The sequence below is a fragment of the Benincasa hispida genome, chromosome 1, assembly GCF_009727055.1.
Source record: "Benincasa hispida cultivar B227 chromosome 1, ASM972705v1, whole genome shotgun sequence".
NCBI lineage: Eukaryota > Viridiplantae > Streptophyta > Magnoliopsida > Cucurbitales > Cucurbitaceae > Benincasa > Benincasa hispida.
Window position 1 is genome coordinate 57,104,875 of NC_052349.1, and position 14,271 is coordinate 57,119,145.

The 14,271-nt window shown below is 34.5% G+C and overlaps 2 protein-coding genes across 3 annotated transcripts; one reads left to right on the forward strand and one right to left on the reverse strand.

The window, feature by feature from the left end:
* The first annotated feature begins 2,684 nt into the window (after positions 1 to 2,684).
* Positions 2,685 to 10,110, forward strand: LOC120075022 (short-chain dehydrogenase TIC 32, chloroplastic-like). The gene is made up of 8 exons (XM_039028163.1): positions 2,685 to 3,134; positions 7,062 to 7,293; positions 7,730 to 7,809; positions 7,957 to 8,110; positions 8,205 to 8,283; positions 8,858 to 8,942; positions 9,544 to 9,590; positions 9,690 to 10,110. The coding sequence occupies exons 1-8, from the start codon at positions 3,029 to 3,031 to the stop codon at positions 9,852 to 9,854; spliced, it is 948 nt and encodes a 315-aa protein (XP_038884091.1). The 5' UTR covers positions 2,685 to 3,028; the 3' UTR covers positions 9,855 to 10,110.
* Positions 10,111 to 10,978: 868 nt separating this feature from the next.
* On the reverse strand, positions 10,979 to 13,632 carry LOC120075005. 2 transcript variants are annotated; one of them, XM_039028144.1, is made up of 2 exons: positions 13,326 to 13,632; positions 10,979 to 12,605 (listed from the first exon to the last, which is right to left on the reverse strand). In XM_039028144.1, exons 1-2 carry the CDS (start codon positions 13,424 to 13,426, stop codon positions 11,297 to 11,299), a joined length of 1,410 nt encoding a protein of 469 aa, XP_038884072.1. In that variant the 5' UTR covers positions 13,427 to 13,632; the 3' UTR covers positions 10,979 to 11,296. The 2 variants fall into 2 exon arrangements, with proteins under 2 accessions (XP_038884072.1, XP_038884079.1); XM_039028151.1 differs by having other exon boundaries at positions 10,979 to 12,571; positions 13,326 to 13,631.
* Between the last annotated feature and the right edge of the window lie 639 nt (positions 13,633 to 14,271).

Here is a 14,271-nt window from a genome sequence, read left to right on the forward strand (position 1 = left end):
ATTAATAATTTAAAATAATGGTCGCCAAAGTTGGTCGTTTGGGTGATTGTGTCAGAGTTTGTAGTGGTGGTTGGAGTTGGTTGAAGGTTGTGATAACAGCCAGAGTTGGCCAGCAATGACCACCGGTGGTTATGATTGAAGGTGGCTAGAATTGGGTGCGAGTGAGGGTCGGAGGTGGTGGCCAGTGACATAAAAACACAAAAGAAAAAATGTAAAGAAAAAATATGAGAAACAATAAACAAAAAATGATTATCAAATAAATTATTGTTCTATTTTTTTTTCTAAAAAATATGATACATAAATAGTTATCAAACATATTTTTGTTTTTAATTTTTAAAAATTAAAAAATAGGAAACAGGAAAAAAGATACTGAAAATAAGAAATCGAAAATTATGAAATGAGTGGTCAATTGTCTAATTTTAAGACATGTATTTCCAACCTGAACGTTGTTAGTCAAATCAAGACTTTGAGCAACTAAAGTACTGTTGTGTTATATTTGCAATTAATAAGCAATGTCAAGTGACATTAAAATCAGCATCGATGTGTTGGATCATCAAGTCCACATCAGAGAATTTGGCAAAGGCCAAATCTTGAAGCTACTTTTTACCATAATCTTTAAATTCTAAGAGGTTGTTTGGAGGCTCAATATGAGATAGTATATCCCCATATTCTATATCATCTCAATGTTTGGAGACTCATTATCCTATTTCATCGATTTTAATTGTTTGTGGACCTATTTTCGGAACGTGTTTCATATCTCACCTCACCGTTATTTTCCTTCCATGTAACATATATCATCTCAGTGCTTGAACATACTCGATCATACTCGATCAGAACTCTCCAAATATCAAAACTTCCCACATCCTCTAAAACTTATGTTTTGCATTTTAAAGCAACGATATAATTATTGTTCTCCTAATTATACGTATATGTTTCTTAGAAACAATAATTTAATACTAATACATGTCCCCATGAACATGATTTATGTTTTTTCTCCTAATTATACGTATATGTTTCTTAGAAACAATAATTTAATACTAATACATGTCCACATGAACATGATTTATGTTTTTTTTCTTTCATTTGTTTCGCGAGAGGTGTATTGTTCTTATTTTCAATAGATTCTTTTACGATCGAGGAAAATATTTTAGTATTATAGTATTATGGTAGTATCTACTATTAATAATTTGACACACTATTAAATGATATATTAATTTATTTTGTGGATCTTATATTATTTTTAAATGATGTTGTCATAGCAAATAATGAATAAAAGCAATATAAAGAATTCTCAATGCTATTATCATGGACACGTAGAGAGAGATCTCTTTTATGTATTTAACGAAATTGTCCAAAAACTCTATTTGCTTTTGTCATTCTAGGAGTCTTTCATTTAACATTTAAGCCATGTTTACAAAATCGTAATGAAAATTGGTGTATCAGAATGAGATTTCTTTAGATGGATGAATCATAATAGGACTTAATCGCAAACACAATTAGATTGCTTTTGATCGCATTTACCTTCAATTACGAATTTGTCACATTTTACTATTATCGTTACTGCTTGACTCTAACGGTAGTAGTAACGGTAATAGTGATAATAAATATAACGATAAATGTAACAATAAACGTGACGAATTCATAATTTTCATACTCGGCAATAATATTTGTAACGACAATGATGACAGTAATAGTAATAATAATGGTAACAATAAATGTAATGGACCCTACATAACTTTTAACCGTAATCAGATTGAACTAAAGATATCCACGGTGTAGGACGAGGCTGATGATGTCATTCTGCGTCTCCATCCCTATTCCCTATTTCATTCCTCCCATGAAATTCCCCACAGGATTGGGACGAGGATTCTCCGTTTAGTTTTTTTTAAAAAAAAATCAATTAATTTAAATCATTAATTTGGACAAATTTTAAATAAATAATTAACTCTATCACTAAGTTGTTTATTATGGTTAGTTTTACCTAACAATTTGAATTTAAACTCAAATTTTAGCCTAAAAAACTAATCAACTTTTTTAAGTAGAAGAAAATAAATATAAATCAAATTATTCACATATATAATCCAAATTTAAATATCTAATTTAAATATATTCATTATCTTGACCAATAAACTATCAAACTTGAAATTTAAATGTAATATTTATATAATAATAATAATAGCACAACATTAACTTATTATACTAAATAAATGAATAGAGGCTAACCGGGGAGTCGAAAATTGGCAGGACTGGGGGCGGGACGAGGAATGGTCCCCGTTTATCTCACGAATTTTTTTTTGCCCTACTCCTCTCTCTTTCCCTACTTTAATCAGAAAATTCTCGCTCCGATTGGGGCAGGACTCCGTGGGAAAATTGGACATCTCTAAATTGAATACTTTTTATTCTTCAATCAGATTATACGATTTGATTATAAATTTCAAAATAGACATGCATCTCATTACGAGGAAAGTAGGTAAATAATAATAAAATAATCAATTAGACCTACTTTTTACGCAATTACTTTTCAAATAATGTAAACGTGGCTTTGGTATCGCCACTCTATTAGGCCTAATTTCAAACTAAATTTGAAAGCTAGATTTCAATAGAGACAACTCTACTAGTTAATGCTTTGCTTTGAATAGACATGACTTGAACCGGATGAATTTGAAATCATGATAACAGGGACAGAAATAAACCTAGTGCTGGTCGCTTTCTTCTTTTTATTATTCTCAATTTCTCCACTCTCCCATGGACCTCCAGCAGTTGAATTCTATAAAGAAACTAGATGATCGAGGTCAATTGCATCATCTCTCCATATACAAAAAAGATGATGGAAGTCATTTCTTTCTAAAAGGAAGTATTTTCATTTTATATATGCATTTTCATTTATTGATGGAGTTCTTAAAATAATATTTTCCCTACACGTTCGTAAACATTCGTTTGAATCAAGCCAAAAAAAACCCCAAATGATCTGAAAGATCATCCCTAACCGACCCAATTCACATTACTGAAAGCCAAAGAAATCTCGAATATGTGGATTTTTGGATGGAAAGGACCATCTGGGTTCTCAGCCCGTTCTACAGCAGAAGAAGTCACTGAAGGAATTGATGGCAATGGGCTCACTGCTATTGTTACAGGTTTCATTTCATCTTTTTCCCTTTTTCTGTTCCTTCCCCTCTATTTTGATCCTTTTTTTATATGGGTTTTGTTATTTGTTACATTTTCTTGTCTCGTGACTCTCAATAGTCGATGGTGAAATAGTGAATATAGCAAACTTGATACCTTGTCGTTTGAATGGATTTTGGTTGTTTAGTTGTTGATTCACAACTCGGTTGCTATTTGTTCTTGATCTAATGCGAATTTCTATGCCATGTTTAGTTGTAACATTAGACATCTTCAGATTTTCTTGGCTATGATATTAATACTATGTTTATTGAGGCTGTTCTGTACCTGTTCTTTGATTGTTCAGTCTCAATCGGGTGTCGCGGTTTTTATCCTTTTTTATTTTTTTTTATAATCTAGTCTTCTTTTATATTTACTACGCAGAAATCTATGGAGTAATGGAAATTTCTTTGTGAAGATTTATATATATATTGAGCTTTAACTGTTAGGTTACTATACATAGCACAATAATAGTGAGTTTAGAAACTGAAGCCGAGGGAATTTGAATGATCATTTGCAAGAATGTTGGAAGGTTTGATGTTTTGTGCAAGTATCATTCAAAACATTGCCCAGTTTGGATGGATTTCTAAAATGACATGGAATTTGAAGCTTGTTTTCTTTTACATTTTGCTTCAAAAGAGACCACATGGATGATGTATTTGTTACCATTCATACTGAATTTCTGTACATCACAAAGAAATCTAACAAATGAGAGAGAGAATTAATGTTTTCAGGTAAAACTTCTAAACAAGCCAATGATAGTCAAGTTATTGTAGAATCCCTTCTGAAGTTAGTGCTTCCATTGAAAAAATGAGCTTCATTTGGGAATGGGCTAATAAGGAAGGAGCAGCCATTGACAATCGAGGCTTACTTCGATTTGGTTGGAAAAAAGTTATGCTGCCCAAACTTACGGAGGTTTTGGCATGGGAGATCTGAGAATAAGAAACTCAGATTTGCTTTCAAAATGGCTCTGGAGATTTTCTCAAAACGATTTGACCTTTTGGAAAAAGATTATAAAAAGAAAATTTGGGCAATCAGTAGCAGCTGGCATTCAAAATTTCATAAAGAAGAAATCTAATCTCAGTCCTTGGTATCACATCATTGAAGGAAACATCAATTTCAAATTAGTAAAAGCGGAAAAAAAATCAGATTTTGGGAATACAGTTGGGACACGGTGAGGCTTTCAATCTGTAATTGTGGCCTGTGGGTCTGCCTTAAGATGAGTTTTGAACTTAAATCTCAGAAGAGGTTCTTGACAGAGAAATGGATGAATGGGACAACCTCATCATAATTCTAGAAGGATAAGGCCAAATGGAGAGGAAGATCAAGTGTATTGGCTTCCAGAGACTTCACTTCAGGGGTATTTTCCAGCCAATCAGCCTCTAAATGAATTTGTGGAAATCAAACTCTTTCCAAGCTGATTTGAGAAGGAAACTGTCCAAAGAAAGTGAAATTCTTCATTGGGTCCCAAGCGCATGGCAGTCCAAACGTTATGGTCAAAATCCAAAGAAGACATCCAAATTTGGATCTCTCTCCCAACTATTGCTAACTTTGCAAAAGAAACTCAGAAAGTAGCTACCACCTTTTCCTTCACTGTCAATTTGCATATAAGGATTGGATGTTCCTTATTAACCTTTTTGATATGGCTTGGTACCTTCCTAAAAGAACTGAAGATGGCCTTTTCAAACTGCAGTCTGGCTGGTGGTTTAAAAAGAAAGAAAATATTTTCTGCAGCAACCCTGTAGAGCTTTCCTTTGGTTGATTTGCCCATTTGTCATTCCAGGGTTTCTCTGAATTTGAAAATTATCACTTAGTAAGCAGATTATTCTCAAATAATGATTTGGGTTAATGTATCGTTTACAGTTGACTTGGAGTGTAACGACCCAACTTTCAAATATGTTTCTAGGACGCTACTTTATGCATGCATAGGCTTGGCAATACATTTTTTTTGCAAAGAATAATAAAATAAAATAGATAAAATTTTTATTTAATTTAAATAATGCTCAAATAAGTAAAGGTGAGAAAACATAATAAAAAAAAAATACCGTTCGGGTACCCCTAACCCAACTTTAAAATGAATAACAATTAAATAATCAAATAATAAAATCAATGTATTTCATAAGAGTCTAAAATGCCTAACTCCTAAACCAGACTCCAATACATGATACCTAAGTGCGAAGTAGTAAATCGTCCAAATGGCCAGGTCACAGATCTCTTTTGTCATGCGCCGGTCTATCGTTACCCTTACCTGGAAAACATGAAATGAAAAGGGTGAGTATAAAGATATACTCAGTAAGTGGCCCACTACTAGGCCCACTCAGTGATCTGTTAGTCTTTCCATTGGACCAAAGTGTACAAGGGCATCATAGGCGTAGACGTAGGCATAGGCATAAGGGGCGAACCCGAAGGCACGCTTTCGTAAGTAGTGACCCTAAAAGTCACAAGCACAAACATAAGTGGTGGTCCCAAAAAGGACACCGTACATAAGCATAGGGTGTGGGCCCGAAGGCTCACAACATGCGATGTGCATAGCCCAATGGCAACACTAACAGTCGCTAAAATCTCAAACAGACATAAGCATGCAAACAAGGTCATAAATCACGTCAAGATCATCCAACAGTTCACAATTTATCCATCCATCAAACTTTGCAACGACATACAACATTGACATACGGTGACATAAGCGTAAGCTTTCAAAATTTTCATCTGACCAGCAGGCTTATCAAAATATTTTATTCCAACCTAGGAATCAATATGTAACACATGCTTGGGATTGAGGGCAAACCGGTAGTAAACCACTTTTAAGTCTTTCTTAACCGTACTTTCATGTCCTCAGGATTCTTCTCATTCGGATGTGATATCGGTTCATTCATGTACCCTTCCTAAACTCGGGTCGTTACATACCCACCAGCTTCGGCGTGGTTCGTCCCCGGACTACATCTTACTAGGAGAGGTTCCGCTCTGATACCATCTGCAATGCTCCAGGCCCAGGATTCAGAATCCGAATTTGGCCCTTGATGGCCTCGATGTTCCCCTGCGACCTAGCTACGTCATCCTCACTTGCCTTGAATGCTTCTAAAAGTGAAAGTTGTCCCTACAAACCAACATGGGTCCTTTCAACATGCTTTACCCTCACTCACATACATCCTAGGAAAATTTCCAGGAGTTCACCCAACATAGGATTGCTCCAAGCTAAGCACGCTTAACTTTGGAGTTTTTATGATTGAGCCACCAAAAAGGAAGGTGCACCTTGTTAGTATAGGTAGTAACTTTCACTTCTTTTAAGCCTTTCCTAACCATACTTTCATGTCCTCAGGATCCCTCTCATTCGATGTGATATCGGTTCATTCTTGTACCCCTCCTAAACTCGGGTTGTTACATGGAGTGCTTTACACAATTCCTTTTGCAATACGCAACGTCATTTAGATTGATGGTTTTTCTTGTCAACTCTCTGAATTAGGCTTAGGGACCCTTCAATCCTAAGTCCTATGGGCTGTGTTCTTTTCTTTCGACGAATATATTTTGTCATGTTTTCCATTGAAAAAAAAAAGAAAAAAAAGAAAAAAGAAAAAAGAAAAGAAGCGTCAAGCTATTGTGAAGCCTCTGGTTTATAATCAGGAAGCTTTCATTCACAATTGTAGTTGGTTAGCCAAAGTTCAACGTTGCCAGTGGAAATTTTAGATATATTGGTTCTTCTGATAGTCCTTTACCATGTTTTTTTACTTAAAAGAATGTTCACCTTTCCTGGTCTCATATTGAATTTCTAGATTTAGTTCTCATATGTTTGGGCATGAAGTTTCTGGTATCATTCTGATCTTTAGAAGATCTTGATCCAATGAATTGTTGAAGTTTTTCAATTTCAGGTTATGAGTTCATTTTCCTTTTCTTCCTCATGATTTCAGGAGCTTCAAGTGGTCTTGGCGAAGAGACTACACGTGTTCTTGCATTACGTGGAGTCTATGTCATTATGGCTGTAAGGAATGTTGAAGCAGGAAGAAAAGTAAAAGAAGCAGTACTGAAGGAATCCCCCTCTGCTAAAATTGATATCATGGAGTTAGATCTTTCTTCAATGGAATCTGTAAGGAAATTTGCTGCAGATTATATTGCATCAGGCCGTGCACTGAATATTCTCATGTAAGAACTGATTTGGAGCTGGTAGAGTAGAATTCTTTGTCTAGGATTCTCTCAGTTGAACCTGTCTGATGCTATGCACAAGTTTTATGACTTATTAGAATGAAAGTTCTTGTGCTTCTATTTCATTAGTCGTCTTGACAATGACACTTTATTGGATAACTGGCTGAAAAGTTAACAATTGCCCCAAAAAGAGGGAATTTAGATCCAACTCAGCTAAAATAGCCATTGATGAATTACATATCTGTTGGAGTATATTCAAACAGATTATTTTGTTATTATTTTATTATTTTCGGGGGGTAGGCTTTGTTAAGTTGCCCTTCAGTCTTATTGGACCTGGAACCTTGTTGTTAACCTGTTATGTGGGCTTATTTGAAGGGCTTGTTGTGTGTATATTTCATGACTTTGGATAATAATACTTCTCTTCTTTTGATTGAAGGAACAATGCTGGCGTTATGGCTACTCCTTTTATGCTTTCCCATGATGGCATAGAATTGCAGTTTGCAACAAATCATTTAGGTATGTTTCAATAAAAACTTTGTAACGAGAGTACAATTCTTTTTATTGAGCTTCGCTTGATGCTTAAATATATTCATTTAATGCTTTACAATTCTTATAATGCCTGCCCATGATCAAGTTGTAACACAAATTCATATTCTTTTGTAGGACATTTTCTTCTGACAAACCTTCTAATGGAAACCATGAAAAAAACTGTGCTTGAAAGCAAAAAGGAGGGAAGGATTGTCAACCTGTCATCAGAGGGTCACCGATTGACATACAGTGAAGGAATTCGTTTTGATAAAATCAACGATGAATCAGAGTAACAATCTAAGTTGCTTATTTGTTGATGATGACTTCTTCAAAAGTTTCCTTGAATGTGATTTAGTAATCCTCTGTATCATGTAAAATTTCAGGTACAGAACTATCTTAGCTTATGGACAATCAAAGCTGTCCAACATATTGCATGCAAAAGAGCTTGCCAGGCGGTTAAAGGTGCTTATTGGTTTATTTATGAAATTTACAACTGGAGCTTTAGAACTTGAATCTTAAAACGACGCATGGATTTTTTTTGTACAATAATTGGGCTAGGAGGAGGTTGAATAATCAAGTGAACCTAGAAACTTCCATCCTTTCATAGATTAGGCATTTCATTGCTTTCAGAATACTTAGTAGTGAACTAGGTGAAATTCCCACATCCCTTTACCCAAGACTTTTATCCAAATATGTGTTCAAAATCCATATTTTTTTAGCACAATAACGTTCCTTGTGCGCTTAACAGCCATTTTTGAATGATTCAGCATCTTCTTTTTTTATTTATTTATTTAATTTTTTTAATGAATTTATCAAATGACTTGGTCACGTGAGTAAATTTTTTACTAACAAATGGCATGTTAACTGATAAACTTTTTCCACAGTTTTATAGAAAGATATCATATATTTGGTAGTCTCTGATGGAGTTTCGCTAACTGGTTTTTGTGCAGTTTCTTTTGTTCGTTATTATTGTTCCAAGTTATCTTGTCAAGTCAAATTTGATGAACGATTATCGTTTCTCTACTTGTTTCAATAGGCAGAAGGGGTAGAAATAACAGCCAACGCCCTTCATCCGGGAGCAATTGCTACCAATCTACTACGCTTCCATGGTTTCATTAATGGTAACTTTCTTGCCTATTACATTTATAAGGCAAATGTGCTTTAGTAAATGAAAAATATAAGGCTTGCCTTTTAACTTCAACTGGGCATGAATCTGTCAATCAGATGTTCTTTTTACATCAATCAGATGCTTGTATAGATTGTAGTATGTAGGGCACTTTAATTTGCATTTGGACTGAAGGCGATGGTTTATGCTTGGTCTGAGTATGTTCCTTTCCAAAGAAGGGTGCTAGGCACTGGACCTAGATATCTTTTTCTCAACTCAAAATAGTAAAAGTTGCTGAAAACAATTCAAAAGGTTCCTGTATTTTATTCTGAACTATGGTGTAGGCCTATTTAGGGAGGACTGGAACCTCTGACCTCTTAGTCGAAGGCATATGTTTTGATTTTTTTTCTTTTGCCTTAACCAGTTGAGCTGTGTTTAGGTTGGCTTAGACATATTTAGTTTGACAAAATGCTTTCCGAACAAATATAAACATCTGCCATGTTACTAATTATGCTTTCACACGTTTGTTTACCTTTTTCTTATTTCCTGCTTATTTTTTGTCCTTGAGTTTCTGTCATGTGTTGGTGTCTGTTTATAACTTGTTTCTTTTGTTACAGCTGTTACTAATTCGGTTGCTAAGTTTGTGCTTAAAAATGTCCAGCAGGTATGTTAATGATTTGATTTCACCAGATTTTCTTGAACACTATTTATTTTGTTTCTCTTAGGTGGTGTTTTTATGTGATTAAGTTTTCATTTGATGTAGGGAGCGGCAACTCAGTGTTATGTAGCACTGAATCCCCAAGTTAAAGGGGTTAGTGGAGAGTATTTTGTTGATAGTAATATAGCCAACCCAACCAATCATGCTAAAGATATGGAATTGGCCAAGAAACTGTGGGATTTCAGTGTGGATCTAACCAGCCCAAAATAATTGAATCTTAAGAGAAACCTTTCTTACTCTTAACTTCTTATCTCAGGCTTCATGTAATACATGGACACTTTAAATGGTGAAGTTAGACAAATCAGTATTTGTAGTTTTTAATGCCCCTTTGCCTTGAAACATAAACAGAATGTGGCCTGTGGGAACAAATATGAGTGCACGATTGTAATACTTTTGTTTGAAAACGAGTACAATTGTGTTTCCTATTGATTTCATAATTCGATGTTTTAGGGTTTGTAGTGCTCAACATCGCCTTTTAAGCACTTACAATTAGAAAGGGAAATTTATTTGTTTTATAGACAAGTTTTGGTTACTGGATGCCTATTCTATTTCTTTCTCAGATAAGATATCCAAATGGACCATTTTCTTCTTTTTGGCTTTGAAATGAAAGAGAATGTTCAAATATTAAAAAAGTATAAACAACTATGGACATGAGCTTAGCTGAATTGATATCTGAATGTGGTAAAACTAAAAACATTGAATCTGGAGTGTATCTCTTACTACTAGGAAAAAGTAGTTTAAAATAGAAAAAGAAAGTGGTAAAATTAATAACAAAATTAAAAAAAAGGTAAAATCAAGAACAGAAATTTAAGGAAAAAAGAGAGGTAAAACTAAAAACAGAAATTTTAAAAAAAGGGTGACGAAAGCTAACAGGAAATATAATAATAATAAAAATTGGTGAGAGAAGCACTCTGTAAAGATGAAAAAATTAACATGCCTTTTCTAATTTTTCAAGGAACAACCAATATCTTCCGATTTATTTTTAGAAGTGCATTTTTTATCTCATTAATTCGAGAAACAAGTGACTCAAACCTCTCAAGGTAAGGAGAATAAGAGAAGAAGTTTGCTCTCCCAAACGTCTTAAATATCAAAGAATGAATAAAAAATTATTCAAATGTTAAAAGAAACATCATTCAACTCATGCTTATGAGAGACTTGAATGAAAAAAGACTTCAGAACCATTGCAAATCGTATCTCTTGTTCTATTTGCAACTCATTCATTTCATAGAATGAAACATTTCTAATTACAAAAAGATTCTGCAATTTTTGGGTATACCAAATCAATATGTTCTCAACTTTTTATGTTTTCTACTAATTCAAATCAATAAACGAAATATTATGAAGATAAAAAAAAAACACTTTTTTATTACCATATTTATACACTTCCAATTTCTATCAGACCACTAATATCTATTACAATTCAAGTGACGAGCCACAATCGTTTGTCAATAAGGCCCTATCGAATCTACAAATTTCTCTATCATTCTAATAATATCTGGCTTTGTTTGTCTTAGGTCATATTGTTGAAAAAAACAGGCTTCCAGTTTGGCTCTTTCAAGATTTGACGTCTTGTATTTGTCTTGCCTATCAATTTGCAACTGCAAAAGATGATGGCATGAGGAGATTCTAGAAGATAAGTAAGCACCAGTCAGTTATCTTTGCTGCGTCATTGGAAAGAATGACCAGGCCCCGTTGGTCGTGCCTTCTGTGTCAACATCCTTTGCATTAGTCCACCATTCTGAATTTAGATTTGCCTTATGTGTATCACTTCCATTGCCATTATCAAAATTGAATTCCTTCACAGACCCAAGAGTAATGGAATGATGTTCTTGATGCTGATGTGCTTCTTCAACCTCTGCTTTTGTCTTTCCTTCTGTAACATTTGAAGTATGGTCATCATCAACAGGAGAATTTTCTTTAGCCGTTTCAAATGGTTCATGTATTGGAGACGATGCAACTGCAACTTCATTTGAATCCAGTGGCTTACTTCCTACGCTTTGTAATAAAGCATCTCCATCAGATAACTCGAATGAGAATCTATGGTTAGTAGCACCTGGCACCTCCTCCTCCTTTTGGTTTCCATCAATGAGAATTTGGATATTTTGAGATTCATTCGTTGCGTGGTGATCCGACATAGATTCTGAAGTTTGGGGATTCAAAACAAAGTCATTACTCGATTTTAATTCTATAGAATCTTGAGTGCAAGAATCGGTACTTTGTCGTTGTCGCCAGTTATGAATGGACTGTTTGTCAAGGTTCAACAAGGTAGGTGGAACTTCTAATGGGAAATTCAAAAATTGAGAACCAAAGGAGGCAAAATCATAGTCAGGCAAAGGCGACGAAGCCCCAGAACGAGAAATAACTGATCGTGGTGATATGAGATGACTGACCGGACTACCTGGATAGAATTGGTAAGATTGGAAGTCATCATTAGGAAATGGATATTGATGATCAGATTCAGATTTCTGGAGTGTAGGTTGAAGAAACTGAGCAAAAGGAACTTCAGGGGAAGAAGGTGTAGTCAAGTGGATAGACTCGGGAGGAGTGAAGGGAGCAGTTGATGGTTCAGTAGTGAGAGTAGAGAAATTCAGAGGTGGAGACACTAGTTGGGTTTCATGAGCAAATGGGCCAATGGCAAAAATGGAGGAAGGCCCATCAGGAGAATACATGTTAGCAGTAAGAGAGGTGAAAGAGATTAAAGCAGTAGGTGATTGTGTAGCAGAAGGTGGCTCAGATTGAAGGAAGGACACAGGGGAAGAGGGAGGTGCAGCAAAAGGAAGCACAATATCTGGTGATTGCAATGAATTTTCATGAGACTCGGAAGAAGGACTTGATTCCGGTACCAAAACAGCATGCCCAATTCTTTTCCTCTGTTTGAGAGATCCAAAGCACCAATAAATACTCCAACAACTACCCCATCTTCTTTTCTGTGAGTAACCAAACAAAGAGAAAAAGAGGAAACTGATAATGACATCAGTACAAAACAGTGGGAAGAGTTTGGACAAATGAGAGCCCTATTTGTTGGAATCTTTATATAAAAAGCAATACTTTTCTATATAGAATGCATTTTAAAAGCTAACCTCTCTCTCTCTCTCTCTCTCTCTCTCTCTCTCTTGAAAAAGATAAAGAATGGAGAGATGCCTTTCTGGTTATAAAGGACAGTGTTATTACATAAAGACAAATAACATTGGGCTCAGAACAACAGCACATTGCTTCCTGACACAGTCATCCAACCCAATAAACACCAATCTTGGTACTTTCTAATCCTTAAAAATCTAATAATCATGCGAGAAGAAAAGCCAAAAGCAGAAAAAGCAGAAAAAGCAGAAACGAAGCTCAGCTCGTGATTCCCTTTTTTTCATGTTTCCATGTGACGATTCACAGTTTCTAAGCAAACAAACAGAAGGAGCGAGCAGGAAAAAGAAAAGGGGAAATTAAAAGCCTTATATAGAATTCGACAATCGACAATCCACAATCCAACAACACAGATTCCATTCCGGTATAATATAATCCCATCCTTCGAAAAAAAACTACATCTTAATACCTAACGGAATTAAGAATGAACACAGTAATTTCCATATAAACAAGGTCAGTATTCACGATCCATAAGTAACCAACACTAAAATCTAAAAATTCCAAATGATTGAATTAGAAGGTGAACTGATGTGAAGAATACAATACCTGGACGGCAGTAGCCCGAGGAAAACGATGATCGACGGTGGCGATCGCATCAGCGGCGGCAGTAATGGTTTGGAAAGTATTGTTAACAGGCCTCGAATCATCAGTATCCGTACGTCGTCTCATCGCTATCGCTGTTCGTAATCAGAGAATCGCCGATCAGTTTCATAGAAAGAATCGTAGTTGCTCATACACAAGAAAGGGATCGTGAAATTCTTAGGCAAAATCAAAATAGGAGATTTTGCAGTAAGAAAGTAAAGAGAAGGTTCGTTAGCGAGAGAGAAGGAAGAAGACGGAAATGAAATTAAATAATAATAATACTAATAATACTAATAATACTAACATAATAAATAAAATTATTTAAAATGACAAATCTATTTAAAATATGTATGAATAATAACTTCAATAATCTGTGATAGACTACGATAGATTATTATTTGTGCCTGTTATGATATATATTGATATAGATACTATAATAGACACTAAAATTTTATTATATTTATAAATATTTTGGTTAATCTTTTTTTATTAAAAAATAATCCTAATAAAAAGATTATTATGTAAGTATAAATAAATAAACGGAATTAATAACTAATAAGTGAAAGTGAAAGTAGTTACTACATTTTTTTTTTGAATTATTATAATAATAATTATTATAATTATTGGCTTTTACTTTTTGGTTAAGGTTTATTTTTCAAGTCAAACACGACAATGGATTTGCCATTTTTCTCTTTTAGTTTGTCCACCAACCCAAATATTAGGTCAAGTTTTCCTAACAATGCCTATCTTTAAAATCTCTATTTTCATTTATAGATTTATCAATTTTGCCCTTAGTTCACACTTACTTTACCAAGTTTTGTATTAGATCGAATATAGTTCAACTGACATACAAATGTGTTAGTAATCACGAGATTTGTGGTTTCAATATCCCATCCTTAATTGTACTTAG

What these genes read in the sequence shown, in the direction of transcription:
- LOC120075005 (XM_039028144.1), bottom strand. Translation starts at nt 13,426, where the DNA reads ATGATTCGAGGCCTGTTAACAATACTTTCCAAACCATTACTGCCGCCG. An exon ending in CTCGGGCTACTGCCGTCCAG is followed by an intron (nt 12,606 to 13,325) that starts GTATTGTATTCT and finishes TGTCATTATCAG; the next exon opens with TTTCCTCTTTTTCTCTTTGT.
- LOC120075022 (XM_039028163.1), top strand. Translation starts at nt 3,029, where the DNA reads ATGTGGATTTTTGGATGGAAAGGACCATCTGGGTTCTCAGCCCGTTCT. An exon ending in GTTTGCAACAAATCATTTAG is followed by an intron (nt 7,810 to 7,956) that starts GTATGTTTCAAT and finishes ATTCTTTTGTAG; the next exon opens with GACATTTTCTTCTGACAAAC. An exon ending in AGCTTGCCAGGCGGTTAAAG is followed by an intron (nt 8,284 to 8,857) that starts GTGCTTATTGGT and finishes TTGTTTCAATAG; the next exon opens with GCAGAAGGGGTAGAAATAAC.